The sequence below is a fragment of the Dermacentor silvarum genome, chromosome 3, assembly GCF_013339745.2.
Source record: "Dermacentor silvarum isolate Dsil-2018 chromosome 3, BIME_Dsil_1.4, whole genome shotgun sequence".
NCBI classification, from domain to species: domain Eukaryota; kingdom Metazoa; phylum Arthropoda; class Arachnida; order Ixodida; family Ixodidae; genus Dermacentor; species Dermacentor silvarum.
This window is the reverse complement of record NC_051156.1, coordinates 27307324-27324427: the sequence shown is the minus strand read 5'-3', so window position 1 is coordinate 27324427 and position 17104 is coordinate 27307324. Positions and strand designations below refer to the sequence as shown.

The following is a 17104-nucleotide window of genomic DNA, read 5'->3' as shown; positions in this document are numbered from 1 at the left end:
TGCGTGCTTGCGAATGCAACTGCTGCTGCTACAACAGTGATGCTCTCGCTGGGACGGCTTTTATGGCAGGAATCCGGGCTGCGTAGAACGCTGCTTGGGGGTGGCTTCAGCGGAGTGCGCGTCGAGACCAGCAGGGTAGTCAGTGGCGCGCAGGCACGTGTACGATGAACGGGTGATCAGCCAGGTAGTCACCACAGCTATCTGTGAAACCAAGGAAGTTTGTTTAGTTGCGTGCTTGCGAATGCAACTGCTGCTGCTACAACAGTGATGCTCTCGCTGGGACGGCTTTTATGGCAGGAATCCGGGCTGCGTAGAACGCTGCTTGGGGGTGGCTTCAGCGGAGTGCGCGTCGAGACCAGCAGGGTAGTCAGTGGCGCGCAGGCACGTGTACGATGAACGGGTGATCAGCCAGGTAGTCACCACAGCTATCTGTGAAACCAAGGAAGTTTGTTTAGTTGCGTGCTTGCGAATGCAACTGCTGCTGCTACAACAGTGATGCTCTCGCTGGGACGGCTTTTATGGCAGGAATCCGGGCTGCGTAGAACGCTAGCTTGGGGGTGGCTTCAGCGGAGTGCGCGTCGAGACCAGCAGGGTAGTCAGTGGCGCGCAGGCACGTGTACGATGAACGGGTGATCAGCCAGGTAGTCACCACAGCTATCTGTGAAACCAAGGAAGTTTGTTTAGTTGCGTGCTTGCGAATGCAACTGCTGCTGCTACAACAGTGATGCTCTCGCTGGGACGGCTTTTATGGCAGGAATCCGGGCTGCGTAGAACGCTGCTTGGGGGTGGCTTCAGCGGAGTGCGCGTCGAGACCAGCAGGGTAGTCAGTGGCGCGCAGGCACGTGTACGATGAACGGGTGATCAGCCAGGTAGTCACCACAGCTATCTGTGAAACCAAGGAAGTTTGTTTAGTTGCGTGCTTGCGAATGCAACTGCTGCTGCTACAACAGTGATGCTCTCGCTGGGACGGCTTTTATGGCAGGAATCCGGGCTGCGTAGAACGCATGCTTGGGGGTGGCTTCAGCGGAGTGCGCGTCGAGACCAGCAGGGTAGTCAGTGGCGCGCAGGCACGTGTACGATGAACGGGTGATCAGCCAGGTAGTCACCACAGCTATCTGTGAAACCAAGGAAGTTTGTTTAGTTGCGTGCTTGCGAATGCAACTGCTGCTGCTACAACAGTGATGCTCTCGCTGGGACGGCTTTTATGGCAGGAATCCGGGCTGCGTAGAACGCTGCTTGGGGGTGGCTTCAGCGGAGTGCGCGTCGAGACCAGCAGGGTAGTCAGTGGCGCGCAGGCACGTGTACGATGAACGGGTGATCAGCCAGGTAGTCACCACAGCTATCTGTGAAACCAAGGAAGTTTGTTTAGTTGCGTGCTTGCGAATGCAACTGCTGCTGCTACAACAGTGATGCTCTCGCTGGGACGGCTTTTATGGCAGGAATCCGGGCTGCGTAGAACGCTGCTTGGGGGTGGCTTCAGCGGAGTGCGCGTCGAGACCAGCAGGGTAGTCAGTGGCGCGCAGGCACGTGTACGATGAACGGGTGATCAGCCAGGTAGTCACCACAGCTATCTGTGAAACCAAGGAAGTTTGTTTAGTTGCGTGCTTGCGAATGCAACTGCTGCTGCTACAACAGTGATGCTCTCGCTGGGACGGCTTTTATGGCAGGAATCCGGGCTGCGTAGAACGCTGCTTGGGGGTGGCTTCAGCGGAGTGCGCGTCGAGACCAGCAGGGTAGTCAGTGGCGCGCAGGCACGTGTACGATGAACGGGTGATCAGCCAGGTAGTCACCACAGCTATCTGTGAAACCAAGGAAGTTTGTTTAGTTGCGTGCTTGCGAATGCAACTGCTGCTGCTACAACAGTGATGCTCTCGCTGGGACGGCTTTTATGGCAGGAATCCGGGCTGCGTAGAACGCTGCTTGGGGGTGGCTTCAGCGGAGTGCGCGTCGAGACCAGCAGGGTAGTCAGTGGCGCGCAGGCACGTGTACGATGAACGGGTGATCAGCCAGGTAGTCACCACAGCTATCTGTGAAACCAAGGAAGTTTGTTTAGTTGCGTGCTTGCGAATGCAACTGCTGCTGCTACAACAGTGATGCTCTCGCTGGGACGGCTTTTATGGCAGGAATCCGGGCTGCGTAGAACGCTGCTTGGGGGTGGCTTCAGCGGAGTGCGCGTCGAGACCAGCAGGGTAGTCAGTGGCGCGCAGGCACGTGTACGATGAACGGGTGATCAGCCAGGTAGTCACCACAGCTATCTGTGAAACCAAGGAAGTTTGTTTAGTTGCGTGCTTGCGAATGCAACTGCTGCTGCTACAACAGTGATGCTCTCGCTGGGACGGCTTTTATGGCAGGAATCCGGGCTGCGTAGAACGCTGCTTGGGGGTGGCTTCAGCGGAGTGCGCGTCGAGACCAGCAGGGTAGTCAGTGGCGCGCAGGCACGTGTACGATGAACGGGTGATCAGCCAGGTAGTCACCACAGCTATCTGTGAAACCAAGGAAGTTTGTTTAGTTGCGTGCTTGCGAATGCAACTGCTGCTGCTACAACAGTGATGCTCTCGCTGGGACGGCTTTTATGGCAGGAATCCGGGCTGCGTAGAACGCTGCTTGGGGGTGGCTTCAGCGGAGTGCGCGTCGAGACCAGCAGGGTAGTCAGTGGCGCGCAGGCACGTGTACGATGAACGGGTGATCAGCCAGGTAGTCACCACAGCTATCTGTGAAACCAAGGAAGTTTGTTTAGTTGCGTGCTTGCGAATGCAACTGCTGCTGCTACAACGAGCATTACAACCAGCATTATTGCGAATGTCCCGTCTATTTGTGTTTTTTCACGCCATTTCATAGTTGCGCAGCTCATAGCCCCCTCCCCCCCGAAACATGTAAATAATGACGGGATTCGAAATACAGCATTATTAGCTATAGTGTCCGGTTCATGCGTTGCTTTGCACAATACCATACGTGTTGAGAAAGTGTGACAAAGAACATCGTTATGTGCTTCCGTTATCGTGGCTTTTCTGTACCGCAATTTACTGTAGCAAGTATTTACGTCCTTAAAGTAAGCTAGGAATGTAATTTAGGAGGATCTAGGAGGGCGGCTTGCCATCTCTCAGCGAGGCGCCCCGCTTCAGAGGCTGGTGTCTTCCCCCTGGTGTCTTCCGCCTCATGGCGTTGTGAAAGCGTTATATACATCACCTATGGTGTATATGAAGACAAACGCCTGCTTTAGCAAACCCTTCAAATAAAAAAAGCAAGAAAGCAGTAATAGCGAAATTTGCTCTACAAGAATGCGCCGTTTTGACGAGATACCTTCAAATTTGGACGTGTACGAGAACAGCATCCACTCATGAACGGCAGACGAAAACGCACGTGCGCGCTTTTGTCCACGGCCTGCATTTCGCGCGGAACAGGACAGCGCTGGCCACGCAATGCGAGAGTACGCTGAGTTATCACTTTCCCTCCTGTCTACGCTTTAGCCTATCCTCTTGCTGGCCGATGTTCAGCTGTCAGCCATCCGCATCGTCAGGCCAGCAAAACTCCCCTCTGCCCTTTCTTCTGACAACCACGAATAAAATCCACGATTGTCATCTGGTAAGTGCGACGGGGGGGGGGGGGGGGGGGGGGTCAGGTAGACGGCCCCAAAGACAGGGAAAAGAGAAAAAGAACACAGGACACGGACGCATTCGTCTTTTCGGGCATGTCTCATTGTCGCAGAGACACTGAGGTCGACAGACTACCGTGCTTTTCTTTTGTGTCGTGTTCCTTCACGCTGCTGAGATTCCTAAATAGACACTAATCAACTGGCACTGCAGATCAACCCGCAGTAAGCTTCATGGTGGGAAGGATTTTGTCCTACTATTGTTCAGCTGTATTCCTATTGTCACGTAGTAGTGACGGTGAAGAAAACAGTCGCAAAACTGTGAATGACGAAGCGGACTTTATTGGGCGAACATGTGCCCACAAAAGCAAATTTCAATCGAACTACAACGATAGCGACGAACACGGTCGGCGATCGTCGAAATCTTATCAGCGGCGAAACGCGTCGGCTTTTACACATGAGTCATCGAAGGCTCCAGAGTATTTCCTGGTGCCAGCGTGTCTTCCAGAAAGTACTAGACAATTCGCGTCGATCATACCATCAGATTACATAAGCGTCGGTGACAACAGACAACGGATAGAAGCATCGATAACGTTCAAGAAACTTCCCATACATGTAGGCGTGTCCTGCGCCGAGCGATAACGCTGTGTTGCATCGGCAAAGAGCATTTCTTCAGTTATGACTGAGTGGCGTCGCCTGGTGGGTGAATATGAACTACTCGCAAGATGGCTGCCGTAGTACCACCACCTTAAGTGCATAAAGTGCAAGTTGCGAGAAATGACGCATTGCTCGGCAATCATTTTTTTTTAAAGAACGCTTTCCGTAGAGTTACGCATCACACCAGGGTCGGCTCCGCTGCAGTAGTCCTGGACTTGGGCCATTTCACACTGCACAACGCACGGGCAGGCTCACCTGCAAGGCTTAGCTTGGCTTTGTACGCGGAAATATATTTTATTTCTCTTGACCATTTTCTTTTAGACGAATCTAGATGTATTGCTGTTTCTTGTTTATTTTATCTATAGTGTATCTATATATCTAGGAATGAAGTTTCAGTTCCTAAACAGGAGTCCTCCTGTGTTCTGGCGATGTCGTCCTCGGCAGGTTTGGTGCAGCTTAACATCTATCCTTTCCCCCCTCTCTTTGAAATAAGTGCGCTATGAAAAACTCGGAAAGGCAATCACTCAATGAAATGTCGCTCACTGTCGCTCAGTGAAATGTCGCTCACAACTACTGTCGCATATTGACGTTTATGCTGTCGTTCTTTCCAGGGACGCCCTTGTGACAAGCATTATCAACTGCCTCACAAGCTTCCTGGCTGGGTTCGTCATATTTTCTGTGCTCGGGTACATGGCTCACGTGCTGCAAAAAGACATCGGAGACGTGGCTACCGATGGTAAGTCACCAGAGGAAACTTGATCAATGACGTGTTATCAATGGGAGGCTCCTCAGCCGGTTCCAGTGTAAGAACTTTTCGGGAGGCTTCGTGGCGCCTGACATTCTACAACTGATTTAATCAGCAGCAGCGCCTTGTGCAAGGAAATTCTACCTGTCCAATTTTAACGCGAGAGCGTTAAGGGCCCCGTATTGCTGAAAATCCAGCGTCGGCGGCGACGTCGGCATTAAGCATGGGTGTCTGGCAGAAATAATCATGCCGAATCACATCATCCTAAACCACGCCGACCACACAGGCCCTCCGCGTGGCGCAAAGCGTTGGTGAACAAAATTTGAATTTTTCAAAGTAAAATTCCTCAGAAAAATCGTAAAGTACGACTTAACCACAACCTAGAGGCGTGATAGCGTCGGATTGTAATTTAAATACACGAGCAAAGAGCCTGATAAGCAGGCAGGCATCCTTGAATGCTATCGCGTTCAAAGCTTGGCTTGGCTCTTAAACGTGCTCCAAAAGCTTGGCCAAGCTTAAACGTCCTCCAATTCTGGTGGTGTTTCGCTGTACTTTGGTTCTAGGCGACATTGAGGGGAATCTTGAAAAATGAGCCTTTCTAAATATTGGACACGCGCGCGCCTGGGGGCAACAGCAGCCAATTAATGAAATAATAAAAAAGGTCCTAGGGCCTTCACATTTTGATATAACACGGCTTAAATCGCTCCTGTAAAAATGTCTTCCCAGCAATGCATTTGTGTTTAAAAGTGAAGCTGTCTTTAAGAGGATCAGTGTAAGCTTCGTCTTTGTAAGCTGGCGTTCCCACGTTGTGTGTTGCAGTGAAGCCTACTCATAATGAAAAATGTGACGCGAAGGGAGCCCGATAACACTATCGCGTTCCACTCTTAAAGGCGAAGCTTGAGCGTCCTCCACTTTTTTTCGAATAATGATGTAATCTCGATTGTTGCGTTGATCCGGCATAAGCAAAAAACAGGAAAGCAGCTGATGATTGTCATACTGCTGCATGCATTTCCCTGAGGCACTGCACATGATGATCACCACGCTTGTTCGTCTAAGATTCTTGGCACAGCATACTGTTTCATGAGCTACCTGAGCATGATACCTGCTCGTGAATTAGGGAAGGTTCACCTTGGTTTCTTTTGCTAGGTTAGCAGTTAATTTTAATTCGATTCGTTGTGCACTATGAGTGCTGTGTTATACCACAGACGCATTCATTTTGGTCACTTTTGTAGGCAAGTATCTGTGAAACCATAACATATATTGTTGGAGTGCCTGAGGTTGCCAATGAATCAAGGCAACTAATGTTCTGTGTTGTAGCGAGACTTACTTGCTTTGAGTTCACGTATCTTTAATCCTTTACCTCGGGAGTTATTTGTGAAAAAAAAAAAACGTTTCGTTAGATGTTTCAGAGCCAATAAAGTAAACAAAAAGTTCACGTCCCAAGCACAAATTCTGTGGCCTATGAGAGTTGTGACGAAACCAACTGTTACGTCGAATCACATTTAATCGTGTAGAATGGCCCTAGTACGGCACGCATCAAACCCAATCTCAGGAGTGGCATTCCACAGTGTTCACAAGAAGATGGATAGATTTTATTGATAAGCAAAAAAGTTAAATTATGGGGTTTTACGTGCCAAGACCACGATCTGATTATGAGGCACGCCGTAGTGGGGGACTCCGGAAATTTGGACCACCTGAGGTTCCTTGATAGAAAAGACAGAGAGGTCGACCTGAGCTGGTGTGCTCTAGTCTGCTACTCTGTACTGGGGAGGAGGGAAGGGGATTGAAAGTGCTGTGGTGGATGATGATGATGATAAGAGGACTGGTGAGTGCTTGTGTACATTAGACCGTACATTAGAGGCGCTCGTCTAGCTTCGTGTCCTGCAGAAACAGCGCTTTAGTTGCCCCGCATTGAAGTTGCAGTGTCAGGCCATGGGCCGAGAATAGCATCCTGCGATAGTAGTTGCCTGCCGACGCTGGCTAGGGAATCTTCTCTCCAGCGTATATGGTGGGCAATCGCACAATATGTGTTCCAGCGTTTCAGCCGTCTGGCAGTATTCGCAATCAGGGCTGGTTGATTGGCCGATGAGGTGTGCGTAGCGACAGGTGAAAGCAACGCCCAGCCAAATTCGTTGTAGCAATGACGCTTTGCTCGGCGTAACTTTCGGGGGTAAACAGAATTTACCGTCTGGGTCGATCATATTTAGGCTTCTGTGGATGTTGTCAGCATGGGCTCTGTATGCCTTCGTAAGGCCTTGCATGAGTGCCTTGATCACGGAGTTGGTGTCAGGTCGCGAGTATGCAATCCGTACTTCATCAGAGGAAGAGAATGCCGATCTTGCCTCACCGTCCGCGAGTTCATTGCCAATCACACCACAATAACTAGGCACCCATTGTAAAGTGATCACGTGGCCACCTAGATCGGCACTGTGATGAAGTTCAGCGATTTATAGGACGAGCAGGTAATATGGTTCTCTCTTTAAAAAGCATTTGAGCGCTAGTAGCAATGGTTTGGTATCGCAGAACACCGTCCATTTATGGGGTATCTGCGTTATCATAAAACGGACAGCCTCCCGTATTGTCGCAAGTTCCGTAGCCGTAAATGTCGATTTGTGGTCCAATTGAAATTGGCCAGGAATTCCAAATTGTGGGATAACAAATGCTGCCGTTGTGGCAGATGGTGTGACCGAACTATCGGTATATTTTTAACACGAAAGTGTTTTATGCCGGGGTCCACCAAGACTTCACTGACGTATTTCCGTCACGGAAATAGGTCATAGAACATAATACAAAGAAAGAAACCAGAAGAAAAAGTTCCACAAACATGCAAAATTTGGAAATCGAACCCACGACCTCTCGGTCCGCGACGATAGATCGCCGAGGGTTTAACCCATTGCGCCACAAACGCATTTGCAGAGAGCTACACAGACGCGCCTTATATATCTAACACTCCTCCGTGTACCCGCGCTCTTGCTCGGGGCGGTGCCGCCGACTACGAGCAGAAAAGAGAAGTACTGCATTATGACACTAACGCGCACCGACAGTGAACGCTTCGGTGGTCTCAGCACTACGACGCCTCGATGCCAGCATTCGAAGGGACGCTGGCATCAAGAAGCACTACCAACGCCACATAGGTGGCGTTCACCGTACTCAGCACAGCGGAGCGTGGCCTCCGCAATTAGCTCTGAAAATGTTTCTGAAGTTGATCGCGGAGGCTGCAATTACGACGCGCTGTACGCGCTGATTTGACTCGGTGACGATTCAGTTACGTGCTTTGTCTTGCGCGTTGTATTAGTGTGTCAGTTACGTGCTTCGTCTTTCGCGTTGTGCTAGCGTGTGCAGCGTAGTGCAGCTTCCATATGCACGACGGTTGCTCATGGTCATCGACGTTGGTAGTCGTGATGGAGGAGACGTGCCACCAGGCGTCAGCGTGGGTGCATCAACGCCTAAGGGCGCTTTAGCCACGAAACACCAATAGACATTATATATCAATGTGCAATAAACATTACACTACTTCTGTGAAGACATGTTTCACTTTCGTGTTCTATACCGATTCCTATATAAGAGGGATCAACCACATTTTGTAGAGTCCCACTATACAATGCAAATATGTGGGACAGCATGAGCTGCTTCAAGCCAGTGGTAGAAACGTGGGATTTTTTCGTAATTCCAGGTATTTGAAGCATCACTAGTGGTCTCGGTAATGTCCAGGAAGGTGTCTCGGGGATGTTGGTGGCCTGGAACCTTGCAGGTATAATGCTTGCAGGGCGTGAAATTGCTTAAGATAAAGCACAGTCGAGGTTGGTTCCTGTAAGTGTTGACAGAGGATGGTGCGAGTGTCTATTCAGCAGGTGAAGATAGATTCGCACAGGTTCACAATACCTGTACACGTCGATTGGACAAGCCCGTGCTTCCACTATTGTGCCCTTAGTTGACGTGCAGCATGGCAAGACAAGGCATATCCGCAGTACTTGGGCATGTAGGATCTCCAGCGTGCGCATGCAACATGACCCCATGTTAGATAGCACAGGCATGATGTAGCGTATGTAGCCCACCAAAAGTGCCTGGTAAGCTTGGAGCAAACTTCGTCCCCATCTCAGTTCACATATAACCCGAAGAACGTCTATGAAGTTTGTCAGTTTAGCCCTAAGCTCAGTAACATGTTTTGTCCAAGAAAGATTGCGGTCTATTATCACACCAAGAAATCTGTAGTGGGTGACTAAAGGGAACGCCGGTCCGTCGACAACGTTGTTATATTGTGGCATTGATTTGCGCGTGAATTCCAGCACTGCACACTTAGTTGCTGAGAGTTGCAGGCCTCTACGGCGAAAGTAGTTCGCCGTGATGGTAGCCACACGTTGAAGCCTTGCACACAATTGTGGACGTGTGATCCCAGATAACCAGATACAAATGGCATCAGCGTACGTGCTGATGTGCGTTCTGTCAGGTAGCTCGTCTGCAAGGCCCACCAGTATAACATTGAACAATGTAGGGCTAAGGACGCCACCCTGCGGAACACTCCTGCGAACGTCATGTCTATCAGTTTCGCCATCCGTAGTGGACGTGAAAATGGCGCGGCCACTGACATAACTGTACAGCCACGCGAACATCCGGCCACAACTCCGATATCTTCAAGCACCTGAGGAATCGAATGGTGGAAGACGTTGTCGTAGGCACCTTTTATATCGAGAAATATTGCACATACCAGACGACGCGTCTTTTCTCCTGTTGGACAGAAGATACTAGGTCGATCACACCGTCAATAGACGATCGGTGTCTTCGGAATCGGTGAATCAGTGGATAAAGTCAGGAAATCTACCACTTCTCTCGAGTAGTCATTCCAGTCTGTTCAGTACCATCCGCTTCATCACTTTACGGTTTACAGCTTGCCAAGGCTATCGGCCGATAATGTGAAAGATCATGCGGCATTTACCGCGTTTCAGCAGAGCCATAAGACGACTGCACTTCGAATTGTCAGGCACAGTGGAAAAGTTGTACAGCGACAGGAGAATTTTTCGAGCTTCCACACCAAGATCGCGGAGTTTGTGATTCCATCTGGTCCTGGACAAGATGACCGGCGGGAAGCAGATATCGCAGCGTCGAGCTCGTGCATAGTGAAAGGCGCATTCAGACTGTGATCACTAGATGGCGGAAACGTCAATCGTGGTTGTGTTGGTAAACCACTAGAGGCATTCACAAGTAATTTGCAGAAGTCTTCGGCGACCTTAACTTCACGTCGGCCTTGCCGTATGGCAACAGCGCTGAACGGGTGCAGCTGCTGTGGAGGCGATCGAAGGCTTCGCACTATTTGCCAAATTCTAGAGAGAGGTTTTCTCGGGTCCAGAGAGTCACAGAATGATCTCCAACGTTGTTTGTCGACCTTGTCAAGGTGGCGAAGCACATGACGTTCAGATGATGATGATGATTTATTGGCATCCCCTTTGAAACGGGGTGGCGACAAATAGTCACCTAGCCTGCTTGATTTAATCAGGTATACTACACATGTTCTTTATCTAGTATTTTTGTATACCCTCTCATTATCTTTCTTTTTCAAAAATTTAGCTTGTACCGCTGCCTATGATTTTAAGAGATCACGTCGTATCCATCTTTTCCCTGCTTTTTTTCCACCAGTACTCTAATCGTCTCTTGCTGATCTCTACGGCTGATCTGTTTGTTTCCTTCCACTTTAAACCCAAGCGCTTCTGGGAGTTGCACGTTACCTACGGTTCTCGCTGGGTGGATCCCGTCGCATTCCATTAGGTAGTGCTGAGTGGTCTCTGGATCTTTACTGCAGCATACACATGTCTCATCTAGTTCCGAATATTTGTTCCGATATGTTTTCGTCCTTAGGCAACCGGCTCGAGCCTCAAATAGCAAGGCACTGCCCTTTGTGTTATCGTACAGATTTTCCCTTCTAATTTCTTTCTTCTCATTCTTGTTAATCTCCATTGTCCTTTTCGTTTCCATTCTTTGCATCCAATTCACGGTCTCTATTTCTCTCACTTTCTTTCTGATGACCCCTGGTTGTCTATTTACAGTTTCGATTATCCTGTACTTGGTAGCCAACTTCCTTGACCTCTTCCTCCATTCTGTGTCCCCGCTTTTCATGTAGAGATACTTGTGCAGTTTAGCCGCCCATTTATTTTCATCCATGTTTCTGAGCCTTTCTTCAAAACTAATTTTGCTTTGTGCTTCTCTGACTTCAAAAGAGGCCCAACTCATGTCTCTATGCACTGCCTCATTTGTCGTATTACCGTGTGCTCCCAAAGCCAACCGGCCTACTGATCTTTGGTTAACTTCCAAACCCGCCAAGATATCCGATTTTAAGCATATAATGGCTTTTGCGAATGTTAGCGCTGGCACCATTACTCCTTTCCAGATTCCACGCACCACCTCATACTTATTGTGGCCCCACAGTGCTCTGTGTTTCATTAATGCTGCATTCCTCTTCCCCTTTATTTTCAGATTATCTTTGTGGTTGCTTGAGTAATTCTTTCCTTCGTTTATGTGTACGCCGAGGTACTTAATTATATTGCTTCACTATGGGTATTACTTGCTGTTGAATTGACACCACGAAGTTACTCGTGTGTTCATTAAAGATCATAATCCCTGATTTCTCTGTGCTAAACTTAAGGCCTAGATTTGTCGCTGCGTTCCCACAGATATTCGCAAGTATCTGTAAATCTTTTTTATTGTCCGCTAGTAGCACAATGTCGTCTGCGTACATCAATACAGGGACTTTCTGTTGCACCATTTGTCCATTATGCATGTAGGATAAATCAAAACCTAATTCGCTGTTTTCCAGTCGTCTTTCTATGCCCTTGACGTAAAGCGTGAACAACAATGGTGACAGAGGGCATCCTTGCTTCAATCCTTGGTGTATTCCCACCATTTCATTTCCTTTTCGGCCTTCCCATGCCACTTGTACTTGGTTGTCTCGATATATCTCCCTCAGCAGCTCCACGAAATCGTCATCTATGCCTTCGTATTGAAGAATATCCCACAACAATTCCCTGTCTACGTTGTCATAAGAAATGCTACCCATAAAGGTCTTTTCTGAGCTACTGAAATCTCTATGCACTGAGTTAGTACAAACATATTGTCTTCTAAGCGTCTGCCTGGCCTGAACCCATTCTGTAGTTCCCCCAATACACCATTTTCCTCCACCCACTTCGACAGTTCTAATTTTATGGCTTGCATTGCCATTCTATATATCACCGACGTTACTGTAACTGGCCTGTACGAGCTCGTCTTATCCTTATCTCCTTTGCCTTTGTAGATGAGATTCATCTTGCTTTCATGCCATCCAACGGGAATATTCTTTGTTTTATTCACTTGCTCTATGGCATTAGTCAGCAGTGCCTTGCTTTTTGGACCGAGGTTTTTGATTAGCTGTATTGGGATTTCATCGGGTCCTGCTGCCGTGTTGTTAGGGACATTTTCTGCTGCCTTTTTCCAATAAAAGCTTTCTATGCTGAATTTTGATCTCTCAAGCCTCTCTGTTGTTGCTGGATCTGTTGTCTGAACTACGCTTTTTCTCGTACCGAAGTTATGCCTGATAACGTCTGTGATGTACCGCAGCGCATCATCGCCTTCATAGATGTTACCGTCTTCATCCCTTATAGCCGTTTGCGAGTTTCTAGTTGGAGCTCCGAGTGCTTTTATATGGTTCCAGAATCTTTTTGGGGCGCCTTTGTCTCTTTTGTGAATGTTATGCACCCAACGTTCACTTGCGCATTTAATTTTCTCTTGCACGAGCTCACTCGCAACCCTTTTCTTTTCTCTGTATGTATTCCATCTAAGGAGCAGCTCTTCTTCTTGTAATCCCAATTTTTTGGCTTCTCGATGAACCCTAGATGCCTCTTTACGCTCTTCTATAGCTTATTTAATTTCCTTGTTCCACCACTTACGTGGTTTCCTCTTTCCAATACAACAATTGTATTGCCGTGTCCGCCTTATTTCATGCTGCATAACCTCCACCAGTTCCTTATATTCCCAGAGTGCTGTAGGAAAAGCCTCAATTTTCTTCTCTATGTTGTTTGCGATCTCTGTTATTTGCTCGTCATTCATTTTTAAAAACTCTGAGGCTATTGGTTCATGTTCTGCGCTGGTATCTCTCCCAAACTTTAATGCTAAACGTCTATGATCGCTCCCCAGGCTATTTTTTCCATTTTCGTCTATTATCATTTGGTCCAGTTGTTCGTAGACCATTTCTGAGACTAAGGCGTAGTCGATACATGACTGCCTGTTTCCGCATTGCCACGTTACCTGTCCATGACACTTATTCTCCCTGTTAACTACTATAAGGTTCTGTTCATCACACAAATCCACCACTAGAGAGCCGTTGTAATCAGTATATCCGTCTAAATCGTCCATGTGCGCGTTCATATCTCCCACTAATATCACCTGGCCCGAGTTACTGAACTCATTAATATCGCTTCTAATGCAATCGACCAATTCCTTATTTTTTTCCCTGCTATCACTACCTGTCCATAGGTAAGCTACTCCCAGCCACGTCTTTTTACCTTGCCATGTACCACTAATCCATAAATGCTCTTTACATGTCTCGTTTACCCTTCGCCACTTCAGACCTCGCCTAATTAGTACGCCTACGCCTCCGCCTTTCCTTGACCCGGTCATTCTGTTGCACCCTTCCCATACAAAGTTATCAATAACAGGCGGCTGCTCTAAATCTCGTAGATGCGTTTCGGTCAAGGCGTACACGCTAATCGCTTCATCATTCAGTTGCGTTTGAATTTCCAGCCATTTTTCCTGCTTACGACCACCCTGCATGCTAATGTAGCAAATTTTACCTTCTCTATTCTTATCCTTTCTACGTCTTTTCCTGACTCCTGGTCGCCTAATTCTGCCCTTTACTGGTGTTTCGCTATGTTCAATACTCAATCCTGCTTCCTGATTGCCTGGGGCCCGCCTAAAAAAGCTACAGCTCGTGCCGCGAATCGTCCTCCGACCGGTGTTGCTACACTTTCACTAAAATGTATCCCGTCACGCACAAAAGCGCCTTCGCGGCCTGCTCGGTGCACTTCTCGGTTGATGTCAATGACCGTAAAATTCATTGCTTTAGCTAGAGTCCAAATTTTCCTGTTTACTGCAAGAACTGCCCTTTCAATTTTATAACCCTGCCTTTCAACCTCTGGCACCGTGCACACCGCGATTTGTACTTCTTTTGAAACATTCCGCAGGTCGGTGACCCCTTTGGCTATTTGCTTTGTGACTCCTGCTCCTCGTCCGTTCAGTACGTCAATCACTCCGCCCATTATCACCACTAGGTGTCTCTCCTCCATTGTGTCCCACATGCGTTCCTTGGCCTTCGCTATCACCTCTCTAATCAGCTTTCCGGGAAGCGCGCTAACCCGGACTCGTTCGTCTGCCCCTACCCTCTCTGCTATCGCCGGTTCTACTTTACGCATGTTGGAATCCCCAACAAAGACAACTCGACGCTTTCCTTCCCCCTCACCGCCGAAAGCTGCCCCCGAAGTCACAATGCCCTCCCCTCCTTTCTTATCCTTGCCCTTGGCTTTGTTTTCTTCCCCGGCCGCGTCAGTGGTATCCCCTTCGTGACTATCACTGACGTTTCCGCCACTGCTTCCCGGCGTGGCGGGTTCGGCTGTCTGCACTCGCATCGGAGCCAGCTCCGTTCGCGGTGCTCGCCTCGATGCGTTCATCATTGCTTTGCAGAATGGTGGCGCTCAGCTGGATTTCTGCGTTAGCTAGCTTTTCTTCTGCCTCCTTCCTATGCGTCTGCTCGATTTTAAGTTCCTTTTCTAGCTTTCCAACCCGCTTAGCTAACTTATCCGTGTCTTGCTCTAGGCGGTCTAGCCGCGACCCTAGCACACACATCCTACAGATAAAATCTGCACCATTCGCTTCGCGTGCTGACTTAAACCGCGTTTCTTCCAGCGCGTAGGAACACTCGCACTCAGAACAACGCACGCGTGGGTTCCCCCTAGTACCAACCACCATCTCGTACTAACAAGGCGTAGTTGTGGAAAAAAAACTTTTTACCTATTTTATCTAAGCGAGAAGACCAAGAAAGTGAGAAAGCCTTAAAATAATTTATAAAGATTGCTTGGCTAAGCTAACCCTCCTAAAAAAACCAAAAAGTGAAATATAAAATAACAAAACTTATCTCTTTGGCACGCTGCTCCTGCTGCGCTGAAATGGCACCTCGACTCGAAACGTCCGCTCCCGTCGGCTTCACTCGTGAGAGCGAAGCCGACGGGAGCTGAATATGAATAGCTACTCGCTATTGAGCCTGTCGCGATGCAGCGACGTCTGATGGTGACTTGGTCCTGTATTTCCGTTCTGCTGGACGCCGTATCGCGCGAAGTCGCTCGTACTGACCATCAATAGGTGATTTAGGTGCAGGTGCGCTGAGCTGTTTTGTTGTGTCGCGTAATGCTGACGTGATGACATCTTCAATATTGGATGGTGAGTGAATGGTTTGACAAGCGGTGTTCACAGATTCTTGAAATGTGGGCCAATCGATGTAACGCACAGTGTGCGGAGCTGGGCGATGGAACCATTTCAACTGAATATATGTTTGTAGATGATCACTTCCATGGGTCTCGAGATCAGTACACCATCGTGTAGCAGACAGCAGGCTCGTTGAAACAAACGCAATGTCAAGACAATTGCTGTAGTAAGAACCTCCAAGGTATGTTGGCGAGCCATCAATGATCACCATCAAGCCTTGACTAAGCATGAAGTCAGCCAAGTTTCTACCGCGGGCCTTTGTCGAAACAGAGCCCACATGGGATGGTGGGCATTAAAGTCGCCGATAGCTATGTGGGGACCTGGACAAGTTTGCAGTATGGAAAGCAAATATGAACAGTCTATGCTCGATCTTGGAGGTATATATCCTCCAATTACTGAAGATGTGCGCCACTTGTACTTCAGCGTTATGCAAACGTACTCGTTGGAAGCATGTGGCGGAATGTCTTCACGAAGGTACGTTAAATTCCGACGAACAAAAGTGAGCACTTTACTTGTGTTCATTCCTTGACCACAGTGGCACATATCCAGATTTGCGCAGTAAGGACGTCATGTTTAGTTCACATATCGCTATGTGAATCAAACATGACAAAACAAACCAAACTTGACGGGAAACTGGTACTTGAAGAGCCATTGTCGAAAGTCTACGAGGCGACTTCGTAGGCCTCTGGCGTCCCATTGCATTATTGCGGATCTTCATAATTGTTTTTCAAAAGGTAGTGCCATGATGCCTTATTGTAGAGCCGCAAGGTGCGGTTCCAAAGCATCTAGAACATGTAGCGTGGTCTTAGCAACCGGCGTCTGTAGCCCGCACAGAAGTGAGCGCTTCGTAGTTATGAGGTGTTTCAGCATACTTCGTACATTTTCATTTTATTGCCTATCATTCTCAACCACCTTTTTAGACACATCACCCAATGCATTCATGCCTGGCTGTTTGGATGGGAGTGACGGCCATTCAATTTCTGACAAGAGTGGCAAGATGGGCTTGTTGGTTCATCATTAAGGCAGTATTTCAGCGCTTAATAAGGACGAGGACAAAGAAGGAGACGTACGAACACACAGGCGCTACTCACAACAATGAAGTTTATTGCCTTGACCACGCCGAACAATATAATGCCATGGAAGCCCGTCACCGACCACGTGAGCCACATTGCTCGCGGGGAGCAAGCTGACAAGGCAGGGCGTACAAACAGCAATGAAACTTTTTTGCGCATGAACAATTAAATTTTCATAGCTGTTGCTTTAGCAAAGCCTACGAACGGGTGAGCGTTCACAACAAATGGAATGACTCAGACAAGCTGGCTTACGTATCTTGCTATCTTGCGGCCGTCGCCAGTCTCTGGTTCAGAAATCATAAGAGGGATATGCGAACGTGGTCGGCGTTCAAGACGTCGATTACCGAAGTATTCGACCGACCCGCCGTCAGGAAACTCCGAGCCGAGCAGTGTTTGCGTACATGCGCACAGGACAAGGGTGAGACGTTCACCAGATATATAGAAGACGTTCTCGATTTGTGCCGGCGCGTGAACGCTGCCATGACGGAAGCGGAAAAAATCAAGCACGTCATGAAGGGAATCGATGATGACGCGTTCCAGATG

The 17104-nt window shown here is 48.5% G+C and overlaps 1 protein-coding gene across 1 annotated transcript in view; it reads left to right on the top strand.

Annotated features, from left to right (window-relative positions):
- LOC119444271 (sodium-dependent serotonin transporter) overlaps nt 1–17104 on the top strand; it is a 444718-nt gene that overhangs the window by 298665 nt on the left and 128949 nt on the right. The window contains exon 4 of the mRNA XM_037708695.2: nt 4858–4982. Within this exon, the coding sequence (XP_037564623.2) occupies nt 4858–4982 (125 nt within the window). The remainder of the gene's footprint in view (nt 1–4857; nt 4983–17104) is intronic.